Source organism: Symphalangus syndactylus, chromosome 4 (assembly GCF_028878055.3).
Source record: "Symphalangus syndactylus isolate Jambi chromosome 4, NHGRI_mSymSyn1-v2.1_pri, whole genome shotgun sequence".
In the NCBI taxonomy this organism is placed as follows: domain Eukaryota; kingdom Metazoa; phylum Chordata; class Mammalia; order Primates; family Hylobatidae; genus Symphalangus; species Symphalangus syndactylus.
The window spans coordinates 130,476,150-130,490,068 of NC_072426.2; the positions used below are offsets into that span (position 1 = coordinate 130,476,150).

Here is a 13,919-nt window from a genome sequence, read left to right on the forward strand (position 1 = left end):
ATTATGAGGGGAAGTTATTTCCCTATTTTTCTTATGATAGTGAATAAGCCTCATGAGATCTCATGGTTTTATAAAGGAGAGTTCCCCTGTACGTGCTGTCTTGCCTGCCACCGTGTAAATCATGCCTTTGCTCCTCCTTCACCTTCTGTCATGACTGTGAAGCCTCCCATGCCATTTGAACTGTGAGTCAACTAAACCCCTTTCCTTTATAAATTACCCATTCTTAGGTATGTCTTTATTGGTAGCATGAGAACAGACTAATACAGAACGTAATAGAATAATTTTCAGTCTGTGTATTTCAAGGAACATTTTCAGCAAATAATTTGAAATGAATTACATTGAGTGTTCAAAATGATGTTAAGTGGCTATCAGCCACATGCTTTGGCTAAGGTAGTATAATTCATATTTTATTAGAAAATGCTTGAAACTAATGTGCGTTCCCTCTAAAGTAGAGGGCCATGCGTGTCTTCCTGCAATGGATAAAAACGTTTGCCACATTGTGTCTGTTGAAAGCCTTCACTCCATGAAATAGATAAGTTTTAGTCTTGGACATTCTTGAATTAATTTTTGTAGGTGTCACAATAATCATCAGATATTAAGTAATAATCTAAATTTCATTATGAATTTTAATTTTAAGATATGTATATACTTGGACAAAAAGTTTTGGGGAAGAATGATAGTAATACTTAGTGATTCTCAGGCTTTTATGGTGCTACCATCTAATCAACTGTAATAATTGGTGTTTGTATAAAGGTAAAGGAATTATCAACAAGGTTATATTCTGATGTTTGAGCTAGCAAGTGCTACAGAATGTCTGCAGAGAGTAATTACGTAGAGACAAGTGTCTTTATAAAGCTAATGGAGCTCTCCTTTAGTGACACAGTTGTTGTGATCTTGGTTGATGTTGGAAGAACAAAAATATTTGTGCCACTAATCATTGTAACCCTTTTTGTTTTGGGGCCGAATAAGTTCTTTAAAATAGCAATAAACGGCCGGGCGCGGTGGCTCACGCCTGTAATCCCAGCACTTTGGGAGGCCGAGGCGGGCGGATCACGAGGTCAGGAGATCGAGACCATCCTGGCTAACACAGTGAAACCCCGTCTCTACTAAAAATACAGAAAATTAGCCGGGCGAGGTGGCGGGCGCCTGTAGTCCCAGCTACTCGGGAGGCTGAGGCAGGAGAATGGCGTGAACCCCGGGGGGCGGAGCCTGCAGTGAGCCGAGATCGCGCCATTGCACTCCAGCCTGGGCGACAGCGAGACTCTGTCTCAAAAAAAAAAAAAAAAAGCAATAAACATACACATGTGCACGCATGTACTTTTTCTTTAGGACTATAGAGTTAACATCTTCCTGAGACAAAAATGGAATGACCCCAGGCTGAAGCTCCCCAGTGATTTTAGGAGTTCAGATGCACTGACAGTGGATCCAACGATGTACAAGTGTTTATGGAAACCTGATTTATTTTTTGCAAATGAAAAAAGTGCCAATTTTCATGATGTAACCCAGGAAAACATCCTTCTCTTTATTTTTCGTGATGGAGATGTCCTTGTCAGCATGAGGTACTCTTTTATATTTAATATTTGTGCATTTATATTTTCCTTCTAAAATCAATGGATGACAGAGAAGTATATTAAATTATTTCTAAGACCCATTTCTACTTCCAGGTTATCTATTACTCTTTCATGCCCATTGGACTTGACGTTGTTTCCCATGGATACACAACGTTGCAAGATGCAACTGGAGAGCTGTACGTAAATGAGAACATAATTGATTATGAAAATAAAGTGTTTAAAATGTCTGGGTAATACATTCTACTGACATGTTAGATAACAGTGGTGAAACTAGTGCTTTGATTATAAATAGTCATTAAAATAATTTATTTAGGGAAATTATAGTTACTCTTTTATTAATACTATATTAACTTGTATTAAGATAAATCATTTTTGTACTAGCCTTATTTCAGTTCATTGATGTAGGTGTATACTTCTAACATTCCAATTGCCATTGTTATTTGAGTTAGTAATACAGGCAAGGTAAAAGAGAAAATGACGTCCTAATTTCAATAGCATTTCTGATGTTAAAACCAGATTTTCTTAGCAGAAAATTTGGAAAACATTGAAAAATGTTCTGTAAATCCAACTAAGCATTCATTCTCTATGAACGTAAAGAAATGTAAACGATTTTTTTACAAAATTGTATTTTTAATGTTTATTTGATCATATATTTTTCAGTTATTAAAAGGTACCCTAGGTGTATTAATTGAAATTATTATTTATCTATAAAATGTACTAATTAATTTCCCATGATGCTTATCTTTTGAAAATAAAAGTAGGACATAAACCTCAAAAAAAAAAAAACACACAAATGCAAGGAATGTTTAGCCTGAATACATGGATCATCTTATAATAAGGTCGTCTATTTCTTCAGAGAGTAAAGAATAATTACCTGGCAAAATATCTTGCATATGTATTCTAGGTTATATGTCTAAAGTTACTTTGTGGTTGTTTTTTAAATAATGTACTGAAATGGATCCTAAATTTGAGCAGTATTTATTTCTTTCTAACTATAAAATGAGATTTTGCCCGTGTATGTGTTTATATGTTTGCACATGTCTATGTTTTTGTATGTATTTTATATGAGTGCCTGCATGTCAAGATGTACTTGTAGAAAACTTCCAACAGTGCATTTACATTTTGATCCCATTACTGGATGCACTAAAGTATTACTTTCAAAAATATATACACTTTTGAGTTCGATAGTAGATTAGTGTATGCTGTAAAATTCCTTAAATTGTAGCCACATACCTAAGCCCAAAATGTGTGTGCTTCAGGATGCTGAAATGATGCTGTAATTATGTCCCTTTGAGGGATTATTTTATTGGCCTTCTATGGTGATGCAACTCCTTTAGGGAATTTTGCAGTGATCATAATGATTATTATTATTATTTTTTAAAACAGAGTCTTGCTCTGTCACCCAGGCTAGACTACAGTGGTGCGATCTTGGCTCACTGCAACCTCCACCTTGCGGATTCAAGCGATTTCTCCTGCCTCAACCTCCCGAGTAGCTGAGATTACAAGCGTCCACCACCGTGCTTGGCTAATTTATTTTTGTATTTTTAGTAGAGATGGGGTTTCACCATATTGGCCAGGCTGGTCTCGAACTCCTGACCTCGTGATCCACCCGCCTTGACCTCCCAAAGTGCTGGGATTACAGGTGTGAGCCACCGCACTAGGCCAATTTCTTAAAAAAAATTTAGATGTTTCAATGATTACATTTCTTTTAACAATCCCAGGGAGCATATTACATGATTGTAAATGTATACATTCAGAAAGCTTGCATCACTTAGTTATTACCTTTTTATTGATGACCATTAAAAAATAATTCTGACATACAGAAATAAGTTATTGTATATGATGCCCTAGGATTTTAAATCTGTGCAGTATGCTTATTATTTAAACTTGTTCTTTCTTTAAGATGAATATCTTTAACTCTTGTACTAGTACTTCCATTAGTGACCATGGGTTTTACCTCTTTACATTTTAAATTACAATTTCATATAAGAAGGTCTTATTTTCTTTCCTTTGCTATGTTTAAGATTTGGATTATGAAAATATTTAAAAAGCATTATAAATTATATTTTAAACTAACATTTATTTATTTTTGTTTATAGTTGGTTACACAACTGATGATTTACGATTTATCTGGCAGTCAGGAGATCCTGTGCAATTAGAAAAAATTGCCTTGCCTCAATTTGATATCAAAAAGGAAGATATTGAATATGGTAACTGTACAAAATACTATAAAGGCACTGGTAAGTAATAGTCTTTAAATAAAACGAAGTTGTATTTCAAAGATACATTTTAATTAATACATAGCCAAGGGGAGAGTAGAAAATAATTGGCTAAAACTTAAAATTAAATTAGCAAATAATTTATCTTTACATTCATATGTTTAAGTCTTTCACAGAATTGTATTCACTAAAGTTTTTTGAACTTTTAATTATTAGATAGACATGCTTGATTTTTCTTCATGTAATTCTCATGGTGAGAGGTTTTTAATTGTTTATGTTAGTAATGAAAACTCTCTCAGGTAGTGGTTTTCAGATGTTGTCAAGAAATTCTACTTCTGGCAGGATTCCATTTGGGACTGAACATTTTAGATATAAACAAAATAATCTATATATGTTCACCCATTGTCTTTTGGGTAGTTTTTAGATGGTGGTTGGCCCATATTCTTAATTTTAAAAAACATTGATCCTTATGCTATGCAGGAAGCAATAAGAATGTGAAATAACTGGACATCAGTAAATATTCCCTGTACAGTCTTCTTGACCTAGGTCACAGAACAGCCAGTTATGAAAAGGAAAACAAATTAACCTCATTCATTAAGTTGCATGGAGCTTTTGCAGAAAGTACAGTACTCACTACTCAATACTGTCATAATATGATTAGTGTTCAACCTTTTATTTTCTGCTAGTAGTTCTAGGTTAGTGAGGGTTTTAGATATTGAATATAGTGTTATTTCACTTAGCAATATAAAGATTATTCAATTTTGATTATTAGTAATAATAATCAGTTCAACATGTAAGTTATTGCACAATTCTAATTCTGCATTTGGAAGTAAATCATAACAAAAATATTCAGAAATAGATATAATTAAAGCTTTATTGCAAAATGCATGTTGACTTGAAATAATAAAATGTATATAGTATAATTGTGCAAAACTGAGAGAGATCAGATGTTTGTAGAATGCTGACAGAATGAGCTAGAATGCTATCCTCATGACATCATCAAGGCAACATATAATTTAAAACATTACATATTTACAGTGTTGTGATAAAGACAATACTAGGCAGCTTGGGGATACAGTTAAACATCTATTGTTGACTTCAAAATACATTAGCAAATGATACAACTTTAATATGTAAGCATTCCTTCTTCTTAAAGCTTATAGTACATTAGGAAAACAGAGATAATAGTCAAATATATTGCTAAATAATTATCGAGGTTTTTAAAAGTAAAAAATGCAAAGCTATTAAAAATTTGACCATCAAAGTATTCAATGAAGAAGTCATAGATAGTTAGATATGGAAGTGATCTAACTGATAATTCTGAGGCAGCTCTTTTATTTAACACATAAAATAACTGAAGAGCAGAGTGAATACATTACTTATTAAATTACTTATTACTGGTGACTTATTACTGATTAAATGTCGCCAGGCAAATTACTGTCAGCCATGGGACCAAGAGTAGTATTCCATCTTCCATTTGTACGTCAAATTAAGAAGATTATAGTTTTTAGAGATTTTTGAGACTGTGGTATAAGAACGAGTACTTAGTAGATAGGTTTTTGATCTCTTGCTATACTAGGCATTGTTTTTAGTTCTTTGCAGGAATTATTTAACTTAATCATCCCAACAATTCTATGAATTAAGTACTTTTATTATCCTCATTGTACACATTAGGATAATGACATAGACACTTGCCCAAGGTCAGACAGTTACAGTGATGCTGTGGGAGAGGAGTCTGATACTGTTATACGATTAATACCTGTGGAGTCCTATTATAGTTTGAAAATTGTTACCCACATCCAGATTATATGCTTAACATTTCAAAAAGAACAGTGTCTAAATTGTTTTGAGAAATTTGAAGGAGACTCTATTGGAATTTTAAATTTCTTAGAGATGAAAATGACGCTAGCAATTTTATTTGTAATTTTATGTAATAGCATATGATTATATAATAGCTTTGAAAGTCCTAGGAGTGTTCATTTTTTCACTTTTAAGCTCTACTTAAAGAAAAATATCTGTGGACTCAGTAGTGAATAAAAGAAAGTTCCCTGCCCTTTAGAGAGCCATATTTCAATGTGGTAAACAAGTGAACAAAGTAAAATATAATTCATTTTAGTTCTTAGAATAAAATTAGAAGGTGTGCTATGGTAGACAGAATTTGGGGGATTACTCAAGGGTTATAAGCTTTTTTTGTGGAATTTTTTGAGTCATAAATAATTCACTGAAATCTCATTAGCTACAGAAAACAACAACAAAACAACTTGTGCCTAACAATATTTTTTGGCACTTAGTATGTTTCAGGGACTTGATCAGTACTTTTATGAATTATCATCTGAATATAAGTAAAATATATTTTAATGTTTGGATAATTAGAAATCTAGTTAGAAAAATAAGACATTGAAAGTACATGCAATAGTTAACAGCATAGAAAAATGGGAAAGTGTAAATATATATATGAGCAATACATAAAAATGATAGCCAATATTTAATTTGTATAGAAATAATAATGCAGCTTCAACTTTATTAAAATTATGCTTTTTTATGATTATAGAAATAAGAAAAGTGGAGAAATATGTGGGAAAGCAAGTATACAAAAATACTCAAATTGGAAGCCTGTGTGAATAATGGAATAAAACTTCACAGGAAATAGAAAGTAAATTGAATTTGCCCAATGAACATTTATATCAATTAGCTGCCCACCTGCCTCTCATAAATGTAACAATACTAGGAAAAGATCAAAAAAAGATGAAGAAATGTTTCTCATAAAATTTTATGGAGCAAATCACTATAATATCCAAGCATGTATTTTACTGCTAAATGCATCCAAGTCTTGTGAAGCTCCCCTAGTGGGTACCTTCATAAAAGGGACACGATGGAAACTTGCTTCAAATCGCAGGACCCATGTTAATGGGCTATCATTTAAACATAATGGGATGGAATGGAAAATTTTATTTTAAACTGTGCTACTTTGTAGTAAATCGTTATAATATTTGTGACAACTGAGACTACCTAAAAATATATAATTTGTTGAGAAACATTTTATATGAACTAGGTGAATAGAAAACTAATTTGACTTAGTGATACTACTACAAAGTCATGTACTTCAGAATCAGTTTTAGGAAATATTTTGAGCCTTCTTAATTGTAGCAATTGTACTTATGAAAGATTCTGTTTTTGCAATATTGCACGTGATTGTTAGTTAGAAACATATGTTCTTTTTGTCCAGGCAGGGAGTTAAGGCAAAAGGTGGGAAAAGAAAAGAAAGGGAGATTTTTCATTGTTATTTTTTTACATCCTTTTAAAACCTGTGAATGACTTGATATATTGTCTAATTTTAATGAAATTCAATTGTAAAAAAGAAACACTTGCATTTCTCGTCTTTAATAGAATATGTAAGCATTTGGCATGAATAGAATTTGCTTCAGTCAAAAGCAATTATTTTTGTTACATATTAGCTCTACTGTCTGTGTAACCTCTCAGAGGTGGCAATGATTCTAAATCACATTGGGAAAAGAAAAGATTTCTAATCTATTTGTTGAGGATATAAATAACCATTCTTTTATTTCACATTAAGGTCCTATTCTGTGCAAGTACTGCTGTAGGTGCTATTAATGAATAAATATGTAGATTATTCTTGTGTTAGATATATGTATATTCTTCCCAATTAGGAAGATCAGGTAAATATTATTTTTAAACTATAAAATAGGAAAAAGTAACATTATTCTTTCCCCCATAATTGTTTCATTTATTTATTGTTCATTAATTTGTTTCACCATTTAAAAAATGAGAGTTTAAACAGAAAATGATTATAGATATTTTATTTTGCTATTTATGCATAATCTTACATTTGTAAAATGGCAAATGACATCCTTATCTAAATTAAGCACTTTTGGCATTAGATATTATATTTAAATAGCTAACTGAAAAGACCAAACATTTAAGAAATAATCTCAAACATCTGGAAATAACTTTTCTATTTGAATGCAGTACTGTGAGCATATTCGTGTTATTATTTTCTTTCTCAAGGCAGCAAAGGCTATTGTGAGGCTGCCTATAATTGGTGATTAATTTGGGGGACTAGTTGATGTCATGGCCACTCTAGAATTAGATTGTAAAACAATTTCTGCATTTGTCTTGGCATGTGAAAATGAAAGTTCTTTCCTTCAGCTGGAGTACCTTTGAGAGCCTGCAGTAGAAATGGGCAAAGAATTGAGAGGAATATCTGATGTTAGCACCATGTACATCTTTTATGTATATGGATTGAAAACACTGATTTCTTATACTTGCTAATGTTTACTTTCAATACTTTCTTAATTTTTAAGGTTTATCTATATATGAGAGTCAGTGTAGACTGCCATCCATCCTAGATAAGAAGTGGTACATATGGCTGAAAAATTATACTGATAATGTGTAGTCCCAGAGTGTTTCTTTTTAAGATTTGTTCTACTTTGATTTACTACTGCCTGTATGACTCCTTTAGATCATTGCCCTGAGAGGACCCACGGGTAAGGAAAAGTTCAACTCTATTGCCAATTCTCTGAACAATGACCTAAAAGGCTAGACACTGACACAGTGGAGCAGCATGTGGGATCTATTTCTCAATGTCGTAATGAAGTTGCGAAAGGTCAGCCGAAACTGGTTCCATAATGTCACCCTTTCAGGTCACATAAATTATATATCTGCAAAGAAAAACTTCTTTTTGAGGCGTTTACTCTGTGAAATTGCCTCAAATAGAAGTGACTTACCATTTCCAGGTCTGTCATTGAGGTTTGTGATTCTGTGGGGGTGAAAACCTCATGCCTTGAATGTGTTTGCTTCTGAAAGGCTACTACACATGCGTGGAAGTCATCTTCACCCTGAGGAGGCAGGTCGGCTTTTACATGATGGGGGTCTATGCCCCAACCCTGCTCATTGTGGTTCTCTCCTGGCTTTCCTTCTGGATCAACCCGGACGCGAGTGCTGCCAGAGTGCCCCTGGGTAAGGTGTTCCATGCTTTTTTGTCACATCAGGAACAGATTATATCTTTATCTAACTTACCATATAATCACCTACTTTGAAACAATGAGTTTTAGAATTGTTAGCAACCAATTTCACTGTTTAAAGACTTTCTTCAAAACTTGATATTGAACTAGATTTTCTCAATGTTTATGCACTCTATAATTAAGCTAAGTTTCTCTTTTCATGTCCTTGGAGTATTATAAGCAGTTAATCTATTTTTCTGTCATGAAATAATTATTTATAAGTGATTTTCACAGATAACTATGTCTAAAACCTTCAGTAGTGCCAAACTTAAAATTGAATAACTATTTCGAAGGAAGTCTTTCTGAAAAATAGTATGTATTATCACATACTCTTAGGAAATAGTAATATAATTTGCTTTTTAAAAATTATGAAAAATTATGTAGCCATCATTTTCCCAACCATTGGTTATGGTGTGCTATATCAGGGCTGGTTGGCTGTCCCTTGAGGGCCATTGCTCTCCAGTTTATTTTTAATGCTTTGTGACATAGAAATACCACCAGCCAGTCTTTTGAAAATCGTGTCTGTATAATGGCTAAAAAGCCTATGCTTAAGGAAATAAGCAAGAGCCCTTCCTATGGATAAAGTGAATAAACTTCAAAATATGTACATTGTGTCAACAAATTTTGATTGGTTGGAGTGTTTCAAAATTTTTTATTACTGTGTGTCTGTGTGTTTTCTGAATATCACCTGGAACTCACACAGGTAAGACTGTGATATGTCTGACCTCCTCAGTGAGTACATAGTTGCTACATTTAAATTTTCTTCCATCAAAAAGGCCTTGTGCAAATCTCTCTCCTGACTTACTGGAGAAATTAAATGAAATACAGATTTTAAAGAGTGGGAAACTAGGAAAGAAGCCATGAAAATGGCAATGTCATCTGTAGAAGAAATTTGTTTTTTTTTACATCTAATAGAAATCACACAGACCAAATCTATAACCAAAAATATGGGAAATTTTATCCTGGATAAAAACTATGTATAATTATATGTATTATATTTACTGGGAAAATAACAAAAAAACCTGAATTTAAATTCTTAGATGTGTCAAAAATATATATTTCTCTCGAATAATTTTTGTTGTTATTTATTAGAAGTTTCTTATGTTCATGCAGTGATATAAATGTCAGGCTTCCAAGACTACTTTGGAGACATCTCAATTTCTGACATATCCTTTAAGAATGTTTCATCTCCATTCATTGCAGGACTTCTGATACCAGGTCCCTGAGCTGTGACTTAATATCCAGGAGACCTGTTATGTGGAGAAGTGTTCAATGGCTGAAAGTCAGTCCCTAGAGTTAACCTGGGTTTGAAAGCCAGTTCTGGATTTACTAGCTGTGACAAGTTGAACAACAGATTTAACTTCTTTAAAAATAACTGTGCTGAAATATCAATAGGAATGATAAAAATACCCAAGAAGCTCCAGGGAGTATTAAGAAAATGAGTGAAAGCCTATATTACACATTCAGGAGTTAATAATGAGCTACATTTTATATTGCTTTACAGTTTGCAAAGCAGTTCTACATATTTTGATTCCTTCAGCAAATATTTGTTTTGTGTTATGTGTTAGGTACTATTCAAAAAGATGGGGATGTTGTTAACAAAATAAATAGCTAATAAATAGTTAATAAAATGCATTAAAACACTTCTTAGCTTCAATGAATATATATGTTATTGGGAAGAAACAGACACCATATAAATATAATATATCATATGTAAGATAGTGATGTAAGATAGCAAGTTTGGAGGTAGCAAACTGCTTGTTAGAAAGGCCTCAGTGAGAGGGTGATACCAGACAGAGACATGAAGGAGGTGAAGAAATGAGTCATTTCTAGGACAGAGTGGCCCAGGCAGTGATCATCTGGGCTGCATTCCTGAGGCAGGAGCATGCTTGGACATTGGGGGAACAAGGAGGCCATTGTGTCTGGAGCAGAACAAGTCAAAGGGAGAGTAGTGGGAAAGGAGGTCAGAAAGATAACAGCGATAAGGGGTGGACTATGTAGCATCTGCTAAAAAATCCTGATGATTTTGAGCTTTTTTTTTTTTTCTTTTTTTGACAGTCTCACTCTGTTGTCCAGGCTGGAGTGCAATGGTGTGATCTTGGCTCACTGCAGCCTCCACCTCCCGGGTTCAAGTGATTCTCCTGCCTCAGCCTCCCAAGTAGCTGGGATTACAGGCACTGACCACCACGCCCAGCTAATTTTTGTATTTTTAGTAGAGACGGGGTTTCGCCATGTCAGCCAGGCTGATCTCGAACTCCTGACCTCGTGATCCGCCTGCCTTGACCTCCCAAAGTGCTGGGATTACAGGTGTGAGCCACTGTACCAGGCCAATTTTAGTTTTTATTCAGCGTGAAATACAAAGTCGTTAAAGGCTTTTACACATGATCTGACTTAAATTTTAACCAGATCTCTTTGCTTACTTTGAGAACAGAATGACCTGGGGCAAGAGCAGAAGCAAGGAAAGTGGTTAGGAGGCAATTGCAATAATTCAGGTAAATAACCATGGTTTGGGCTAGTGTGTAGTAGTGCAGGTGCTGATAAATATTTGATGATGGGGCCGAGAGCAGTGGCTCACTCCTGTAATCCCAGCACTTTGGGAGGCAAAGGTGGGTGAATCACCTGAGGTCAGGAGTTGGAGACCAGCCTTGCCAAAATGGTAAAACCCCGTCTCTACTAAAAATACAAAAAATTAGCCAGGCATAGTGGCGGACGCCTATAAACCCAGCTACTCAGGAGGCTGAGGACCTAGAATTGCTTGAACCGAGGACTCAGAGGTTGCAGTGAGCTGAGATTGCACCACTGCACTTCAGCCTGGGCAACAGTGAGACTCCATCCCCCACCTCCCCCCCCAAAAAAAATTAGATGATGGATGGTACTGAAGGTTGAGATAAAAGGTATTTGTAGGTATGTTGAATGTGAGATTAAAGAAAGTAGAATCAGGGTTGACTTCAAGATTATTTTGGATGAAAAACTAGAAACATGAAATTGACATTGGCCAAGCTGGGCAAAGGTGCAAGTAAATACAGTGGGTTTGAGAAGATGGGCAGGCCAGGAGCTTTGCTTTAGACTTGTTAATGCTCCAGTGTCAGTTAGGTGGAGATATCAGATAGGCAGTTGGATATGCAAGTCTGGGTTTAATTGGAAATTTCAGAACTGGAGTAGGAATTTAAACTTTGTCAAAATATAGTTGGTTTTCAATCTGTGGTTGGAATCACTGAGGAATGAGTGTAAGTAAAGAAATCTAAGAGGGACTGAGAAAATGAGGAATAACCAGTATGATGCGGTTTCCTAAAAGTCAAGTGGACAAAGTATTTCTAGGTCAAGAAAGTGATCAACCAACTGTTCATGGATCAATGACTTTTAGAGCTAAATGTTACCATTAGATTAAAGGAGCTGGGGAGGTCATTGGTGTCCATGGACAGTTTCTTTGAAGTGAGGAGAAGAAAGCCTGATTGGACTGGCTTCAGGAAAGAAGATGAGGGGGAATTGGAGATATTTAATATAAATAACTCATTGGAGGTTGTTAGCTATAAAAAGAAAAAGAATAAGAAAATAGCCAGGGTAAGAATAAAAGTCAAGAAAGTGTTTTTCATTTTTTAAAGGTAGATGAATTCATAGTATGTTTAGTTTGTTTTTGATGAAGGACAACCAGTAGTGAAGGAAAAATTGAGAGATGGAAAAAGTGCAGGAGCAGTGACCTTGAGAAAGGAAGAGGGGATGAGATCCAAGAAATGGAGATATTGCCCTTTGCTAGGAACAAGATACATTTGCCCCAAAGGTAAGCAAACTCCTATAAAAGGCCAGAGAGTAGACATTTGAGGTTTGTGGGCCATATAGTTTCTGTCACTCCATTAAACTCTGCTCTTATATGTTCTATAGTAAAGCAGCCATAGACAATATATAACTGAACAAGTATGGATGTGTTCTAACAAAACTTTATTTATAATATAGATGGGTCAGATTGGCCTACAGGTCATAGTTTACTGATCCCTGGTCCATAGTATCAGAAGAGAAGGCAGAGTATATGGACACAAAGGGAGGTAGATGGGTAGATATTTAAACAGTTGTGTGGGCTACTTCCTCTTATTTGGTGAATTATGCCAATTGATTTCTAGATGTTAGATGAGTTGTGAATTACTAGAACAAAAAGTGTTCGTAGTACTCCCTTTTCCTTTTAATGTCAGGCTGTAGTAGTAATGTTCCATCTTTCATTCCTGATATTATTAAATAGTGAATTTTCTGTTTATTTTCTTGATCACTCAAGCTACAGGACTTTTTATTTTATCGATATTTTCAAAGCACCTGCTTTTATCTCATTAATTTTCTCTATTTGTTTGTTTTCCTTTTTATTGATTTTTAGCTATGTTTATTATTTCCTTTCTATTTATTTGGCATTTAATTCGATCTCTTTGTAATTGCTGAAAGTAGGACTCAGACAATTGGTTTTAGATCTTTCTTCTTTTCTAACATGAACATTTACAGTTGTAAATTTCTCTGTAAGCATTGCTTTAACTTCAGTGCACAAATTTTGGTATATTGTATTTTCATCTTTCAGTTGCAATATTTCATAACTTATCTCATGATTTCTTCTTTGGCCCATGGATTCTTTAGAAATGTATTTAGAGTTTTTCTGGGTACCTGAATATGATTGCTTTCTAACTTAATTCCATTTTTGTCAGAGAATATACTCACGGATTTCAATTCTTTTATGTGTGTTGAGACTTTTTTTAAACAGCCCATTCTAGCACATGCCTCCTGGTAAACACCATGTGCACGTGCAGCGTGTATTAGTCATTGTTTGTTGTTGTGTCCTGTAAGTATCATTACAGTCAAGTTGGTTAGTAGTTCTGTTAGTAGTTCTGTTGAAATCTTTTATCTCTTTTGGGTAGTTATTGTTATTGGTGAGAGATGTTAAGATCTCCAATTATAATTATGGAATTACACTGCAGGTATTCGGAAGGCCTGTTATTAGATCCTAAATTATAATTTTATCTAAAAAGAAAAGGAAATAATACTGACTCAGACTAAATTTCAGGATATCCAGTTAATATAGCTGTTTTGATTCTGCATATATTTCCTTACTCTACTCTTTTTCCCCTACATTCTCC

The 13,919-nt window shown here is 34.3% G+C and overlaps 1 protein-coding gene across 3 annotated transcripts in view; it reads left to right on the forward strand.

Moving 5' to 3' along the window:
• The window catches only part of GLRB (glycine receptor beta), a 92,519-nt gene that overhangs the window by 60,374 nt on the left and 18,226 nt on the right, over positions 1–13,919 (forward strand). For all 3 annotated transcript variants that reach the window (XM_055276237.2, XM_055276240.2, XM_055276238.2), the window contains exons 5-8: positions 1,330–1,559; positions 1,665–1,747; positions 3,671–3,811; positions 8,615–8,767. In XM_055276237.2, the coding sequence (XP_055132212.1) occupies positions 1,330–1,559; positions 1,665–1,747; positions 3,671–3,811; positions 8,615–8,767 (607 nt within the window). The remainder of the gene's footprint in view (positions 1–1,329; positions 1,560–1,664; positions 1,748–3,670; positions 3,812–8,614; positions 8,768–13,919) is intronic.